General features: G+C 40.9%; 1 protein-coding gene across 11 annotated transcripts in view; it reads right to left on the bottom strand.

The window, feature by feature from the left end:
* DLAT (dihydrolipoamide S-acetyltransferase) overlaps positions 1-14,114 on the bottom strand; it is a 31,620-nt gene that overhangs the window by 12,330 nt on the left and 5,176 nt on the right. For 7 of the 11 annotated variants that reach the window (XM_068988228.1, XM_068988229.1, XM_068988232.1 and 4 more), the window contains 4 exons: positions 13,037-13,163; positions 10,723-10,910; positions 9,319-9,472; positions 40-107 (listed from right to left, as the gene is read on the bottom strand). In XM_068988228.1, coding sequence (XP_068844329.1) covers positions 40-107; positions 9,319-9,472; positions 10,723-10,910; positions 13,037-13,163 — 537 coding nt within the window. The remainder of the gene's footprint in view (positions 1-39; positions 108-9,318; positions 9,473-10,722; positions 10,911-13,036; positions 13,164-14,114) is intronic. The other 4 variants (XM_068988236.1, XM_068988238.1, XM_068988231.1 and 1 more) reach the window with 3 other exon arrangements.

Below are 14,114 nucleotides of genomic sequence, written 5' to 3'. Positions count from 1 at the left end.
GAAACTGCAACCAGAATTTAAAAGCCAAATAGAACTCACAGGAGCAGCTTTAGTAGGCACAAAGGAGTCAATGTCCTTCTTGATGATTCTGCCATCTGGTCCTGTCCCTGGAGGAGACACAGAAATACCACGTATGTGAGAGTGAACCACGGATTCCTCAAGGAAATCAGCACTGTGATCCAGAAGCACAAGCTCCTAGAGGTTCTCTACCACCGACCCTCTGAAGGGGCAACTGCCTCAACCATGCCCCTTAAACATTTCTCTAAAAAATACCAGCTTCGGTCACCTCCTCTTGGTTAGCTCCAAAACACCCTTTCTTAACTCTGAAAAGATCTCATTTTGGTTCCACATTCATTTGATGTTAAAGAATTATCTTTCTACAGACATGATAACAATTATTTTGGACAAATCAGGTAACTTTTTTTTTTTTTACCATGAAATAGCATGAATAACTTTCAAATGCAATGATCTCATCTGTTAGAATCATTCAATCCATATGTGGTCTCCATCATTCACAACTTTCTCATGGCAGCCAAGGTTCTATACTGGCTTGTGTTACGAGATTATGAAGGAAATAGCCATCATGTTACACATGAAGAAAGATCTTCAAAGTTCCCTCAACAAGGCTTAGTTTTACTTTCATTCAGTTTGTTTCCTCCTCCCATTCATGGCCTCTTAGGTTTAACATTACACTTAAGTAGATAATCCTGAATTTAATTCTAAGGAGATTCAGTATGAAAATACCCTTTACCCTTGTACACTTCTAAAAAAAATCTGGTCAAATTGATTCATCTTCCTCCAAAGAATGACTTTTAAAAGGATTCTTGTGTGCAGTTCGTCCCAAGTCCTTTCCTTCATTTTGAAAACTGGTTGGCTAAGACTGTGTATTACCAGGAGCTTAGAACAGAGGCAGCAGTACTATGAGATCCCCCTCATTATAAAGGACAAAAACCATAGCCTTCCTTTGCAACCACGGCTAATCTCGAACCCTGTAGTTCCTCAAGACAAGGAAACTGCAGGACCTGTCTTATGCTTATCTTCAGCCACCCATAAGAACTCCCTATTAGGAGTTGGTAGAAATCTTTGAAATTATTTTGCCTATCTCCCTAGGAAGGCGTAACAGGTCATCATTAGGCAGTATAGTAAAAAAGGAAGAACACTAGACTAGGAGTGTAGGGCTGCTGTCAAATATAAACTAGACACAGGACTACAGCCACTTAATCTCATCTGCTCTTTAGTCTCATCTGTAGGATAGATTATCATACCAGCCCCTGCTCACGGGTATGTCATGAAGATAAAATGGGACAGTGACGTGAGAATGCTCTGCATCAAAGAACTATAAACCATAATGTGGGTAGCTCCGAGACAATCAAACTCTGAACATCAGGGTTTAGGCTTTCAAAACAGCTTCTCCCCAAATGATCACATTTTGGTCAAATTTAGCGAGCAACCTGTCCCTTGGGAAGGGGGTAGGGGTGAGGATTGGAGATTGATACAATAACCAATGGCCAGTGATACAATCCAGCTTTCCAGGTGGCGCAGTGGTAAAGAATCTGCCTGCTAACGCGGGAGATGCAAGAGATGTAGGTTCGATCCCTAGCTCAGGAAGATCCCCTGGAGAAGGAAATGGCAACCCATTCCAGTATTCTTGCCTGGAAAATTTCATGGACAGAGGAGCCTGGCAGGCTCAAAGAGTCGGACATGACTGAGCAACTGAGCACACACATACAATGGTACTATCAACCATGCCTGTAAAGGGGCAACCACGCCCCTATAAAAACTCCTGAACCAGACCTGGAGGGTTTCTGGGTTGGTGAACATATTAATGTGCCAAGGAATGGTGCTCCCACAAGGGCACCCATACTCTCTTTTGCATCTCTTCCATTTGACTGTTCCTGAGTTGTATCTTTTACAATAAACAGGCAACAGTAAAGTGCTTTGCTGAGTTCTGCGAATCATTCTAATGATTATCAAACCTGAGGAGGGGGGGTCTTAGGAACTTCTGGTTTATAGCCCATGGAAAAGAAGCATGGGTGGTCCCCAGGACTTGCAACTGCCCCCTGAAATGAGGGCAGACTCGTGGGACTGGACCCTTAAACCTGTGGAGTCTGATGCTAACTCTGGAGAGTTAGTGTCAGAATAGGATTGAACTGTTGGTTACCCGGGTGGTGTCACAGAACTGACTGATGATCTGGAAAAAAACATTACATTTCATGTTAGAGTTGGGTGTCAGAAAACACTAACTGCTGATCCTCTCAGCTCACTTATTTTAAACCATTCCTTCCACCCACTGCAAAATTTCTTCCACTTCATCAAGACTGACTCCTCCACTCTCATCATCTGTTGTGAGCCTCCTGTCCTCACTTCCTCCCTACCCAGGCTACACTCCACGGATCATTGTTACCATCACTGTCCGGGCAAGCTCTGTAACACATGCCTTCTCAGTGCCAGCACCACAGTTGTTTAATATTGCTGGGAGAAACAAGTACACACCTAGCTGACTGACTGTACTATAAATCAGAGACATAAATCTAAAATAGGCTCACAAAACTACCCAGAAGATAAATTGTTTCTCCTGAAGTCACTTTCACAATCTCAGAGAACAGTATTCCACACTCTTTAACCTCAGACCTTCCCACACTAATTCTACCACAGGTGCCCTCACTTTATACGTTTTTGGCCATGCTGAGCAGCTTGCAGGATCTCTGTTCCCCAACCAGGGATTGAACCCGGGCCACAGTAGTCAAAGCACCAAGTCCTAACCAATAAACCACCAGGGAACTCCTCGCTCACTTTATATTTTACTTAACAAATAGCAGCAACCAGAGAGGTTCTACCCTCATCTGCTGCCACCAAACCTATAAAACCACCCCATATTCTCTTCCCTCCTATAAAAACAGACAAACTGTCCCAATACCTACCCAAGAGCAATCTCATCCCCTTTTACATCTAAGAACTTTGTTCCTTGCCAAATAATTCTGCATTATCAATTTATCCCTTTCTATTAGACAACTGGTTCTCAACAAGGCAATTCTGCAGTTTTGCCAGGGGGGCATCCGGCAATGTTTGAGATGTTTTTTGGTTGTTACAAGTGGGGGATGCTACTACCGTGCAGCGAGTAAGAGCCAAGGATGCTGCTAAACATGCTACAATGCAGAGGAACCCCACCCTCACTCTGCCAAGAACTGTTATTTAGTCACTTAGTCATGTCTAACCCTTTTGCCACCCCATGGACTGCAGCACGCCAGGCTCTTCTGTCCATAGGATTTCCCAGGCAAGAATACTAGAGTGAATTGTCATTTCCTTCTCCAGGGGATCTTCCCAACCCAGGGACTGCAACCATGTCTCCTGCATTGGCAGGTGGATACTTTACCACCAAGTCACCAGTTCTGTTCAGTTATTCAGTCATGTCCAACTCTTTGCGAATCCATGGACTGCAACACCACAGGCCTCCCTGTCCATCACAATTCCCAGAGTTCACCCAAACTCATGTCCACTGAGTTGGTGATGCCATCCAACCATCTCATCCTCTGTCATCCCCTTCTCCTACTGCCTTCAATCTTTCCCAGCATCAGGGTCTTTCCAATGAGTCAGCTCTTCGCAATAGGTGGCCAAAGTATTGGAACTTCAGCTTCAGCATCAGTCCTTCCAATGAATACTCACGACTCATCTCCTTTAGGAAGGACTGGCTGGATCTCCTTGCAGTCCAAGGGACTCTCAAGAGTCTTCTCCAACACCACAGTTCAAAAGCATCAATTCTTCAGTGCTCAGTTTTCTCTGTAGGGCAACTTGCACATCCATACGTGACTACTGGAAAAACCATAGCTTTGATTAGATGACCTCTTGGCAAAATAATACTTCTGCTTTTTAATATGCTGTCTAGGTTGGTCATAACTTTTCTTCCAAGAAGCAAGTGTCTTTTAATTTCATGGCTGCAGTCAACACCTGCAGTGATTTTGGAGCCCCCAAAAAATAGTCTGTCACTGTTTCCACTGTTTCCCCATCTATGAAGAGATGGGACCAGATGCCATGATCTTACTTTTCTGAATGTTGAATTTTAAGCCAACTTTTCACTCTCCTCTCTCACTTTCATCAAGAGGCTCTTTAGTTCTTCTTCGCTTTCTGCCATAAGGGTGGTGTCATTTGCACATCTGAGGTTATTGACATTTCTCCCAGCAATCTTGATTCCAGCTTGTGCTTCATCCAGTCCAGTATTTCACATGATGTACTCTGCATATAAATTAAATAAGCAGGGTGAAAATATACAACCTTGAGGTACTCCTTTCCCAATTTGGAACCAGTCTGTTGTTCCATGTCCGGTTGTAACTGTTGCTTCCTCACCTGCATACAGATTTCTCAGGAGGCTGCTTCCTCACCTACATACAGATTTCTCAGGAGGCAGGTCAGGTGGTCTAGTATTCCCATCTCTTTCAAAATTTTCCACAGTTTGATGTTATCCACAGTCAAAGGGTTTGGCATAGTCAATAAAGCAGAAATGGATGTTTTTCTGGAATGCTCTTGCTTTTTCAATGATCCGACAGATGTTGGCAATTTGATCTCTGGTTATTCTCCCTTTTCTAAATCCAGCTTGAACGTCTGGAAGTTCCTGGTTCATATACTGATGAAGCCTGGCTTGGAGAATTTTGAGCATTACTTCATGAGTCTGTGAGATGAGTGCAATTGTGCAGTAGTTTGAGCATTCTTTGGCATTGCCTTTCTTTGGGATTGGAATGAAAATGACCTTTTCCAGTCCTGTGGCCACTGCCGAGTTTTCCAAATTTGCTGGCATATTGAGCACAGCACTTTCACAGAATCATCTTTTAGGATTTGAAATAGCTCAACTGGAATTCCATTACCTCCTCCAGCTTTGTCCGTAGTGATGCTTCCTAAGGCCCACTTCACTTCGCATTCCAGGATGTCTGGCTCTAGGGGAGTGATCACACCATCATGGTTATCAAGATCATGAAGATCATGATCATGGGTCATGAAGATCTTTTCTGTATGGCTCTGTATATTCTTGCCACCTCTTCTCAATATCTTCTGCTTCTGTTAGGTCCCTACCATTTCTGTCCTCTATTGTGACCATCTTTGCATAAAAAGTTCCCTTGGTATCTCTAATTTTCTTGAAGAGATCTCAAGTCTTTCCCATTCTATTGTTTTCCTCTATTTCTCTGCACTGATCACTGAAGAAGGCTTTCTTGTCTCTCCTTGCTATTCTTTGGAACTTTACATTCAGATGGGTATTATCTTTCCTTTTCTTCTTTGCCTTTCACTTCTCTTCTTTTCATAGCTGTTTGTAAGGTATCCTCAGACAACCATTTTGCCTTTTTGCATTTCTTTTTCTTGGGGATGGTCTTAATCACTGCCTCCTGTACAATGTCACAAACCTCCATCCATAGTTCTTCAGGCACTATCAGATTTAATCCCTTGAACCTATTTGTCACTTCCACGTATAGGTGTACGGGATTTGATTTAGGTCATACCTGAATGGTCTAGTGGTTTCCCCTACTTTCAATTTCAGTCTGAATTTGGCAATAAGGAGTTATGATCTGGGCTGCAGTCAGCTCCTGGTCTTGTTTTTGCTGACTGTATAGAGCTTCTCCATCTTTGGCTGCAAAGAATATAATCAATCTTATTTCAGTATTGACCATCTGGTGGTATCCATTTGTAGAGTCTTCTCTTGTGTTGTTGGAAGAGGGTGTTTGCTATGACCAGTGCGTTCTCTTGGCAAAACTCTATTAGCCTTTGGCCTGCTTCATTCTGTACTCCAAGGCCAAATTTGCCCATTACTCCAGGTATTTCTTGACTTCCTACTTTTGCATTCCAGTTCCCTAAGGACATCTTTTTGGATGTTAGCTCTAGAAGGTCTTGTAGGTCTTCACAGAACTGTTCAACTACAGCTTCTTCAGCATTACTGGTAGGGGCCTAGACCTGGATACTGTGATATTGAATGGTTTGCCTTGGAAACGAACAGAGATCATTCTGCCATTTTTGAGACTGCATTTTGGGCTCTTCTGTTGACTATGATGGCTACTCCATCTCTTCTAAGGGATTCTTGCCCACAGTAGTAGATATAATGGTCATCTGAGTTAAATTCATCCATTCCAGTCCATTTTAGTTTGGTGATTCCTAAAATGTCAATGTTCACTCTTGCCATCTCCTGTTTCACCACTTCCAATTTGCCTTGATTCACAGACCTAATATTCCAGGTTTCTATACAATATTGCTTTTTACCGCATCAGACTTTACTTCCATCACCTGTCATATCCACAACTGGGCGTTGTTTTTGCTTTGGCTCCATCCCTTCATTCTTTCTGGAGTTATTTCTCCACTGCTCTCCAGTAGCATATTGGGCACCTACCGACCCAGGGAGTTCATCTTTCAGGGTCCTATCTTTTTGCCTTTTCATACTATTCATGGGGTTCTCAAAGCAAGAATACTGAAGTGGTTTGCCACCAGAGAAGCCCACAAACAAAGAATTACCTGGTGAAAAATGTCAGCAGTGTCACAGCTGAGAAACTCTACACTAGGCCTGTTCTACCACCACTCATTTCCTAAAGCCCTTTCTTAAGCCTATATCCTCCCAAAAGGTACATCTCTATATCTATGCCTTCCTTCGCAGCTAAAGCTCTTGACTAAGTTCCCACAATGCTATCTCCACTTCTTCATTCACTTTTCACCCTATCCAGACTGTCACTGCATGTATCTTTTGAAGTCACTATTGTTGAGTCCTCATATCCAATCCCTCACTAAGTTCTATTGATTCTGCCACAAACGTATGTTGAGGCTGTCCATTTCTTTCCATTTCTATTCTCATCACCTTTGTGTAAACCACCATCGACTCCAGCAACATCTTAACAGACACTTTTGCTTTCATTTAATCCATCTGCACAGAGCAGCCAAAACAATCTTTTCAATATATAAATGATTTTATGCCACTTCTTCATTTTTATCTTTCAATGGCTTCCTGCTCTACTTGAAATAAAATTCAAACTCTATCATAACCTGTAAAGTCTTTTATTTCTTACCCCTGAGTTTCTTTCTGCCCTCATTCCCTACCACTCTGCTCACTATGCTCCATTAACACTGGCTTCCTTTCTTTGCCTCAAACACACCGAGCTCTCTCCCCTTCAGGCTGGTCTTTGCCCAGAATGCTTCTCTTGCAGTTCTTCACATGGTTGGCTCATAGCTGCCTCCTCCTCATCTTTCAGGTCAGATCAAATTTCACCTTGTCAAAAAGATCTTCCCCAACCATCCTGTCCAAAAGTGGTCATGCGTGCATGTGTGTGCTGTGCTGAGTTGCTCAGTCGTGTCTGACTCCTTGCGACCCCATGGACTGCTGGGATCCTCTGTCCATGAAATTGTACAGGCAAGAATCCTGGAGTGGGCTGCCATTTCCTATTCCAGGGGACCGTCCTGACCCAAAGATTGAATCTGTGTCTCCTATACTGGCAGGCAAATTCTTTACCACTGTGCCACCTGGGAAACCCATGACAGAGAGGTACCCTGTTTGTTACTCCCTAGCATAACACTTGGTTTATTTATTTGTTAGCATTCAAATCATATTATTTAATAAGCTATTATTATCACCATAGCTAATTACCTAGATTTGCTTCCTATGTACAGGTATTGTTATTAACAATATTTAATCCTAACAAGCTATAAAGTATTATTTCTACATACAAATAAAGAAACTGAGACAGAAAAGGGAACATACCTAGTGTTCGACAGAGCTGGGATTTAAAATCTAAGCATTCCAGCTCTTAAGCCAATACTCTTAACTACTATGTTATAATCCTTGTCCATTTACTTCTTTATTGTCTGTCCCATGAACAAGTGTTGGATGCACAGACAATACTCAATGAACATTTGTTTAAATAAATGAATCACTTAACTCTAACTGCGTAAGAATACTGAGATTTTTTCCACATAAATATTTCCTAAGGCAGCCAGTATCACTCAATATCCAACAATTGGTCCTCATTTACTTATTTAAATTCTTCAGATATAATTATTAACCCAGTCCTTCCTCCCCTTAAAAATGTTTTCCAAATTAAATTGCTATCCCTAATCATACATACATAAAGAATGGCAATATATTAGTGAAATGACATTAAGATGGAAAAAAGGGTCTTTTTACAAGAATTCTCTGAGGTAAAACAGTGATAACTTCTGTCCCTGTATCTTTGGGAACTGGCTTGCTTTCAAACCATAAAAACAACAGGCTGCAGACAGTGATAACCAACAATGATTGCTCATAGCTGGAAAACTGCAAAAGTAGCCATTATTTTGAGTAATTAAAGATGGCAGAACATCAAAACAGAAGGAAGTATAGGGTAGTGGGAAGAATACAGATTCTAAAATGAAACAAATCTAGATTTGAATTGCAACTTTATTGCTTAACAGAACAAGAGATCTTTCAAGAGTCTATTTTCCTATCCAAAAAATATGAGACGATAATTCTTACTTCCAGTGTTATGCAAATTAAGTCTGGAAATTAAATGACTAGCACACAGTACTAGCCATCAAACCAAGCTCCACAAACAGTAATTTCTCCCACCCCTTTCCAAAGTATATTAATTACCTTACATTAAATTTTAGCTTAAAACATTTAAATGCCAGCCAATAATAATAATGTGAACAAAACTAATATGTATGAAGTATTACTATATTCTAGATACTGTTCTAAGCCCCTCACTTATTTTATTGGAAACTATTATCTCAGTTTTACAGATGGAAAAACAGATAAAGTAATTCATCAACAGACATATTACATAGAAAGTATAAAGCCAGGATTAAACCCTAGATGGTCTGATTCAAGAGCCCACGCTCTTATCACTAAGCTACACATTCTCTTTGGGAAGGAAAAGATGAGTAAGGTATTTTCCTTTGCCCTCAATAGGCGTTAGTTCAGTTTTATATGAATTTTAAGTCATATCTTAAGTCATTTCAAATCATCCCAACTTCATGTTGTGTTTTGAGTATTGCTATATTCACTCAGCCTAGCACTAATACAGATTTCTTATTACATAATCAAGTACTATAACCCAACTTTGCTGAACACATCATACGTTCACAAACAATTAAGCAGTTCCTATTAACAGAAAATGAAAAAAGCTATCTAAATTATACAGGTAGACCTCAGACAGACCAAGCAAAGCACAGGAAGTTTTCCTACTCTGTCAGTTCCCTCCCTCATCCTTCTCCCTACTTCCCCAGATAAGACAGCTCTATATATTAAGAGTTGTGGTCGTGCTCTCTGGTCCTAAGGAGGAAACTCAATTTTAGTACAACTCCATTGCATAGAAACAGACGTACCTTTTACTTGTGTAAGGTCAATCCCTTTCTCTGCTGCCAACTTCTTTGCAAGTGGGCTAACGAACACTCTTCCCTTTGGTCCAGCTGGAGCGGCTGGCCGGGGGGCTGAAGGTGGAGGGGCTACAGGTGGGGGCGTTGGAGGAACAGGGGCTGCCTTTTGAAAAAAGTTACAAATTGTTAATTCACCACTGCAAAGACTGGCCTGAAAGATTAAGAGCTTATAGTTTATTAACTCAAACCTATTTTCATTATATAACTTTCATCTTTTTTCCAAAGGTCAAATGCTCATTTTTCTTGCTTAACCAACATAATAGAGCAATATGAATACAATAACATTATTTTAACAAAGATAGAACACAATCAAGTTCTCTAACTCCATGATTAATACAGAGAGGCACTGAATTTAATTCTGGTGACCAGTATATAACATCCTTATAGCCTTTCTTCACTTTAATCTTGTCTCTATTTTCTTGTCCCTTCTTTATTCTCATTTTATCACCTACGTGGTTTTTACTTAACCTACTTCCAAAATAATAAATTATTCTGGAAGGTTCCATGTTGAAAACACATTAAAAAATAAACCAATACTACTACTTGCCAGTTCCCCATAAATGTATGGAAGTCAGAAATTAAAGTTTTCTCTGACAGAACTGTGTACCTAAACTCACATGATTCTACACCTGCAGAAGCCTTATAGTGTTATTACTGCCTGGAATTCATATGAGTTCATGTTATAGGTATATAGTATATGGTGGTGGTTTAGTCACTAAGTCATGTTCAACCCTTGCAACCCCATGGACCGTAGCCTGCCAGGTTCCTCTGTCCATGGGATTCTCCAGGCAAGAATACTGCAGTGGGTTGCCATTTCCTTCTCCAAGGGATCTTCCTGAGCCAGGAATCGAACCCGGGTCTCCTGCACTGCAGGCAGATTCTTTATTGGCTGAGCTACGAGGGAACCCCTCGTATATAATATATAGCAAAAGACTAAATTCTATGCAAAATAAGCCATTTATGTCAAGATTCCCATGTGTTACAAATATAAGCTTGACCTACTATAATATGTGAATACCAAGAGGACTGACAAAGACTACAAATTCTACAGAAAATGGGTGATATAGCATTACCTTCCATATGTATATCTACACCTAAAGCATAAAAAGATCAAGTCACCTCAGTTTTGTTCTCAACAAGACTCAAGAAAGCAGGGAAAAGAAAAATTACAAAAATCAAACTATTGACCATTCTGTGAACAGTGCAGTCCCATGGAGCCTGTGGGTCTCCATAAATGTTAACTATCTCCTTCCTTCATCACAGACTCTCAGCACTGAAAGGAACCTAGACTATCACTCCTTAATTTAGAGATGAATAAGGTAAGTGTTCCCTCAATTCTAGAAGCATACTTACCGGAGATGGGATAGGTGGTGGTGCTGGTGGTTTTAAATCAGTTACTTCAGCTGGCCGATAGTCTGCAAATGCTGGTATATCTGCCTCTTTTTCCACAATGATACAGAGCGGGGCTCCTAGAGGGACATCTCGTGTGCCTTCAGGGACCAGGATTTTTGCCAGGTAACCTTCTTCCTGTACTTCAAAACCTTAAATAGAAAGAAAAAACCATTATGGAACTTAAAGGACTCTACTAGCCTACCAAATTCAAAGCACAGTTTTTAAGTAAAAGGTTCTTCAAAGTAGCTATATAACCTTTTGCAAGCTATTTAACCTGTGTCTCAGCCTCTTTTCCTACCAAATGGGAACAAGAGTTCCTACCTCACAGGGATATTACAAAAGTTAAGTGAATTAATATTTTCCAAGCACTTGGAAATAGTACCTAATACAAAGTAAATACTAATAAATATTTGTCAAATAAAACCCTGAGAGGTTACACAGTGGTTAGTTCTAAATGTTTTCTTTAAAACATCTCCAAGGGCTGCTCTGTGCAGACCCACAAGACTCCCGAGATGGCATCAGTTGTACTGCTAAAGAACAGAACCACATGGTTGTTAAACTAAAAGAGCTACTACAGTTGATAGTGATGCATCTCTGGAACTTTTCTGAAGAGGTCATACTTGGTATTACACCAACTATTTCAATATGAAGAAATACAGCATTATTATGGAGATTCAATGGTGTTGACAACTTTACTCAGCCTCTGCTTTTCTTTTTTTGGCTGCAACATGTGGCTTGTGGGATCTTAGTTTCCCCACCAGGGACTGAACCCCAGGCCCTTGGCAGGGAAACCGTGAAGTCCTAACCAATGGACCACCAGGGAATTCCCAGCTACTGCTTTTTTTTTTCACAAGGAACTCAAATACGCAGGATTCCAAAAGTAAAACTGAAAGGAGCCACTGTAGAGGACATCTTTTGCCTTCCAGATCTTAGCTTTCTGGTGGTCTGTGCCTCTCCCTGACGAACATATTTCTGATGGATCCTTTTATTTCCCAGCTGAGAATTAACATCCAGTACAAGACATACCAAAAGAAAAGGCTCCAAGGCCACTACAGAGTGTAGAGTTTGACCAAGGTTAATACTTCTCTAGTGAGCAGTTTCTAGAATACCACTCTCTACAGAAACACTGGTAATCAAGTTAAAATGCAAAGCAGATCTATTTTTGCCAGGGCTTTTCTGTTTCTTTCTTTTTACCAGTGTTTTTAACAAAGAGAATAGGGACTTCCCTGGTGGTCCAGTGGTTAACAATCTGCCTTCCAAAGCAGGGGACATGGGTTCGACCTCCAGTCAGGGAACTAAGATCCTACATGCCACAGAGCAACTAAGCCTGCCACTGCAACTGCTGAGCCCGTGAGCTCTAGAGTCCAGACTCTGAAACAGGCCTGAGCCCTGCAACTAGAGAGAGCCTGCACTGCAACAAAAACCCGGGCAGCCAAAACACAAAGAAACAAACAAAAAAGACCCTTTTCCTCTAATAAAATTTTATGAGGGGAAGCACAATATACTAAAAGATCAAACAGAGTCAGAAGTGAGGGAGGGGGCAAGGAATAGTAGAATCCTGCTCTCTTAAGTCTCCTTTACCCCAAGGTGCCATCAAGGAATCAGCGAGTGTAAAGAACAAAATCTGAAAAACACCGCTGCAGAGGATGCCCAGAAGCTCCTACTGCATCTTTGAGGACTGGAGAAAAAAAATATATATATTTATCTTCAGATATCCAGATGCAGTATGGCAAATATTAATTGTCTATAGGGTGGATTTTTTCCTTTATTTTATTTATAAAAATAAATCAGATAATCAATAAAAGGAAATGTGATATAATATCTGAACAGGTAATACATACATTTCATCAGTCATTCTCATATACATAAACAATCTAAACCCTATTTTCAAGTTTTCCCTCAAAGTCATCTGAATATCTTCAGTATTTTCCCGCCTTTGATGTTATTTTCCCCTATTTCCTCTTTTTTCCCCCTTGCCCAGTGTGAAGAACGTCAGTTTGGATACAGTTTCTCAGTAACATAAGGCTAATAAGCAAACTCTGGCCTAAAAATTATCTTCAAGGCAATACATCCTTGATTCAATGATAGTGCAGTATGGAACCGACAGATCCAACTATGCAATATTTTTGTTATGAAAATACTCTGTTCCAGGAAATTAATCCCAAGAATTAAAATTTTTCATGTTATCACTCACTCATTATAGGATAGGATGGCAATCCTCTTCCCTCACCGGAAAACTCAGTGTCTCAACCATTAAGAGCTGAAGAAATCTCACCTATAGTGGCCTTGTCAGTCTCTATCTCTGCCAATAAATCTCCTTCATTTAGCTTCTCACCCACTTTTTTTTCCCATCTCTGAACTGTGCCCATGGTCATGGTGGGAGAGAGGGCAGGAAGAAGCACCTGTAGAAACAAACATATATTTTATTATTACTCAATATTAGGATGCTTTTGACACAATGGCACTCAGGCAAGCAAATAGCTTTATGGAATGACAGCGACTATGACAATCCAAATTCCCATCTGCCTGATGCTCCCACAGCAGCAAAAGCCTCGAGCTTCAGTAGTGTCCCTACAGGTAAATCCTTTAAATCTCAAGCTTTTATAGTGCCAGTGATACTCTGACCCACCCTCCAAAGTTAAAAACCACGGGCAGAGGGGAAAGATTTCTTTCTAGACGGCTAAAATTAATTCCTCAACGATATCTAAACATAGAACATCTCATCTTTCTTAACACTTAGATTAAGCCAGAGGTTTTTCATCTTCATAGAATCACCTCAGACTTTTCCACTTAAATTTTACTGTGTGCTTTATTGAAATCCACCTTTTCATTCAGAGGAGACTGAATTTCTCCCAAACTCCCTGGATACTTTATTAAATTTTTAATTATTTATTTTTGGTTGCTCTGGGTCTTCATTGCTGTACATAGGCTTTCTCTAGTTGCACTGAGCAGGTGCTACTCTCCAACTACAGTGCACAGGCCTCCCATTGGAGAGGTTTCTCTGGTTGCAGAGCATGGGCTCAAGGCATGCAGGCTCAGTAGGTGGAGCTTTTGGGTTCGAGAGCACAAGCTCAGTAGTTGTGGCACATGCGTTTAGTTGCTCTTTAGCATATGAGAATCTTCCCAGACCAGGGATTGAACCTGTGACCCCTGCAGGCAGATTCTTAACCACTGGACCACTAGCCAAGTCCCTCCCAGGTACTTTTTCAAGATAAAAAACTAATATCAAGAACTGTTCGGGACTTCCCAGGTGGCCCAGTGGTTTAGACTCTGCTCCCAATGCAGCAGGGCACAGGTTAATCCCTGTATGGGGAACTAAGATCCTGAATGCTATATGGCATGGCTGAAAAAAA

The sequence above is a fragment of the Capricornis sumatraensis genome, chromosome 16 (assembly GCF_032405125.1).
Source record: "Capricornis sumatraensis isolate serow.1 chromosome 16, serow.2, whole genome shotgun sequence".
Classification (NCBI taxonomy): domain Eukaryota; kingdom Metazoa; phylum Chordata; class Mammalia; order Artiodactyla; family Bovidae; genus Capricornis; species Capricornis sumatraensis.
This window is presented reverse-complemented; position numbering and strand designations above follow the sequence as displayed.